Source organism: Oryzias melastigma, linkage group LG2 (assembly GCF_002922805.2).
Source record: "Oryzias melastigma strain HK-1 linkage group LG2, ASM292280v2, whole genome shotgun sequence".
Taxonomy (NCBI): Eukaryota; Metazoa; Chordata; class Actinopteri; order Beloniformes; family Adrianichthyidae; genus Oryzias; species Oryzias melastigma.
Genome location: NC_050513.1, coordinates 12207538 through 12210265, shown reverse-complemented (window position 1 = coordinate 12210265; position 2728 = coordinate 12207538). Strand labels below are relative to the sequence as shown.

General features: G+C 42.3%; 1 protein-coding gene across 1 annotated transcript in view; it reads right to left on the bottom strand.

Moving 5' to 3' along the window:
* The window catches only part of si:ch73-383l1.1 (receptor tyrosine-protein kinase erbB-4), a 439732-nt gene extending 437010 nt beyond the window's left edge, over positions 1 to 2722 (bottom strand). The window contains exon 1 of the mRNA XM_024288936.2: positions 2455 to 2722. Coding sequence (XP_024144704.1) covers positions 2455 to 2518 — 64 coding nt within the window. The 5' untranslated portion in view covers positions 2519 to 2722. The remainder of the gene's footprint in view (positions 1 to 2454) is intronic.
* Between the last annotated feature and the right edge of the window lie 6 nt (positions 2723 to 2728).

The following is a 2728-nucleotide window of genomic DNA, read 5'->3' as shown; positions in this document are numbered from 1 at the left end:
CAATGCATAGCGTATCGAAAGATGAGTATCCCGATACATATTGTATTGCCAAACTCTTACCAATACACACCCCCACATTATTGTCTATGGGTATGATGTGGACGATAGGTCGTAGTGAAATATATACGACACAGTAGGGTAAGTAAAGGTGAAGTAGGTGAAATGCAAGTCCGAATATAAATTTTTTTATTTTTCACAACGCCCACAACACCCTGCTCACTGCTCAAGGAGCCCGTTAGTGCTGTTCACATGATACGTGTGTACCCCTTATACACAACCTCACTCTTAGAAATAAGGACAGTAGACAAGTTTTTGTTGGCGTCCAACATAAACCTTCATATCACACGGGCATAGCATGCTTGGTGCATTCATGTGCTGTCATTTTCATGACGTCCCTTGAAATGGCCTTACAAGTCACACCTGTGACCCCCTAAGATGCGGCCAGTCATGTCTACAACACTACATGGACCTGAACAACCTAAAATCCCATATGGGATACCTCCCATACAGGATTTAAATGCTTTAGGTAAAAATGCGTTTTTACCCTAACTTACATACTTTTCATTGAAAGTACTTGCTTGAACTTGAGTTACAGAAGGAGATGTGAACGTAGCTTCAGGCTGAGGACATGGATTTAGTCATTTCTTATGTCTTTAATGCTTGTGCCATTCATTTTTCCACTTTGTTTCTATGACTCAGGCTTCATGGGATCATAGCTTTTAACCGTAAGATGTTTTACATGTTTTTGTCATGGAAAATCTACATTAAACCACACTTTAAACTGCACAGTTTGGTGTCAGAAGTGGGATTTCCTTAGAAGTAATATTTTATCCTAGAACCTTTAACAATATTGCCCCTAAAAAGACATTTTTGACATGAACATGTCTCCAAATTGTGGTCAATTTCTGGTGTAATAATTTGAAATGATGGGCTCTGTCAAGAAGAAAACTAACTGATGGATAGGAAAAGACAGAAAAGGAATAGATTTTTATGGGTTAGTTTGTTGGTTTTTTAAAGCATTTTATTGCTTCCCACCTCAGTTCTGTTTTTATTCGACACTATTTAGTTTTAGGTGTCCCTTGTTTGCAGCACTGTAATGCAGCTTTGTTGCAACTGTTTTAAGTCCTTTCTTTTTGGAGTTTTTGCGAGTAAAGATGTTTAATTTCATTTACTGGCATTTTGCTTCAATTTTAATTGAACAACCAGTCGTTTTTTTTATTGGCATTTGAAAAAAGAAATAATTTTTACAATAAACTTCCTTAGAAGTGAGGCAAATCTTTTAGCCAAAAAAAGAATTACCTTTTACTTTAGCTGTCAATCACTCCTGAAAACCATCAGTCTGGGGGAAAAAGCAAAGATAGAAACATTTCTAAAGGTTTTGTTTCTACCCGCAAGACAATAAATGAACCTTTTGAAGGTAAATCGATTGGATGCCGCTTTAATTTCTACTCAAAAAGAGCCAAACCGTCCAAGAAAATCAGAGGAAACTGGATCGATTCTTATTTGTTTAGACGCAATTTTTTCCCCCTTATGGAGCCGCTTTAAACAAACCCCAAAGCAAAAAAAAAAAGAAAGTTGATGAATCTGGGTTTGGAATCAGGGATCTGCTAGAACATCCACTGGCTCCAGGTGCGAGGAGGAGCCTCACGCGCTTGGTAAACATGAGCGTGATCTCCCTCAGTGAGACAGAAACAAATATCGACTCAGTTTACGCCCACGCACCATGAACTTTTTTCTTCCCAAGAGGCATAGCTGGGATTCTTGGGCGGAAATTTGCATCACAAATATCTGGAATGGGAGGATAAATGAAGCACTTTGCCTCCCCATTCATCCCAACTATATAGCAGCCATCCATCCACTCCAGCAGGGGAGTGTGTGAATATGTGTGTGTCCAGCCTCCAGAGCCCGAACTGGACTCGTCCTTGGATGGGAGGGGGGTAAAAAAGCATCCTCTAGTGTCCCATTTATGGAAGAATTCAACACATTCCTCTCTGCTTCCTCACTTCAGCATCCTCTCCATGACTCCTTGTCAATCAGCAGGAATGAAAAAAATAAAAACACAAACACACACTCAAACCCCACGCGCCAACGCGCGTGCGTCCCACAGGAGAGGAAATCCACCAAGCAGATCTGCCCTAAACTTCCCCACGCTTCCTGAGCTGGGGTTGCAGGAACATTAAAGTGGATTTCGTCAGGGGACTCGCACCACGGGGGGGCCCTGATGATAAAAAGCACCGGCGCTGCCCCTGAGACCGGATCGGCTTAGTCTAAATTATTCAGTCAGGAAAAGGGAATCAAATAAATGTGAGCTCACTTCTAGAGAAATCCAAGCAAGTAAGGCAGGAACTTGATGGAGAGGTTTATTTTGGGGTTTTTTACGCACGAGGCTGCTTGCCCCATCAGCATCCGCTCCATCCCAAGTTTCACCTGGACCAAACAGAGACGCGCACTCACCTGACTGCGCTGCGCTCCAGCGGATCAGCGCCAGAGCGACGAGGACGCACGCCGGGAACTTCATCTTTTTCTTCTTTTAAAGGTGTGAAGAAAAAAAAAAGAAGAAGATAAAAAAAAAACTAAAACTCCACGGAACTCACATGTCCAATTTAGATATCCCCAGCTCGTTCGCGCGCGCGCTGGCGCAGGAGAAAACCAAAAAACAGCCTCAAGAGAAGGATGGGTGAGGAGGATGAAGAAGAAGAAGAAGAGGAGGATTCTTTAGGAGGAGACG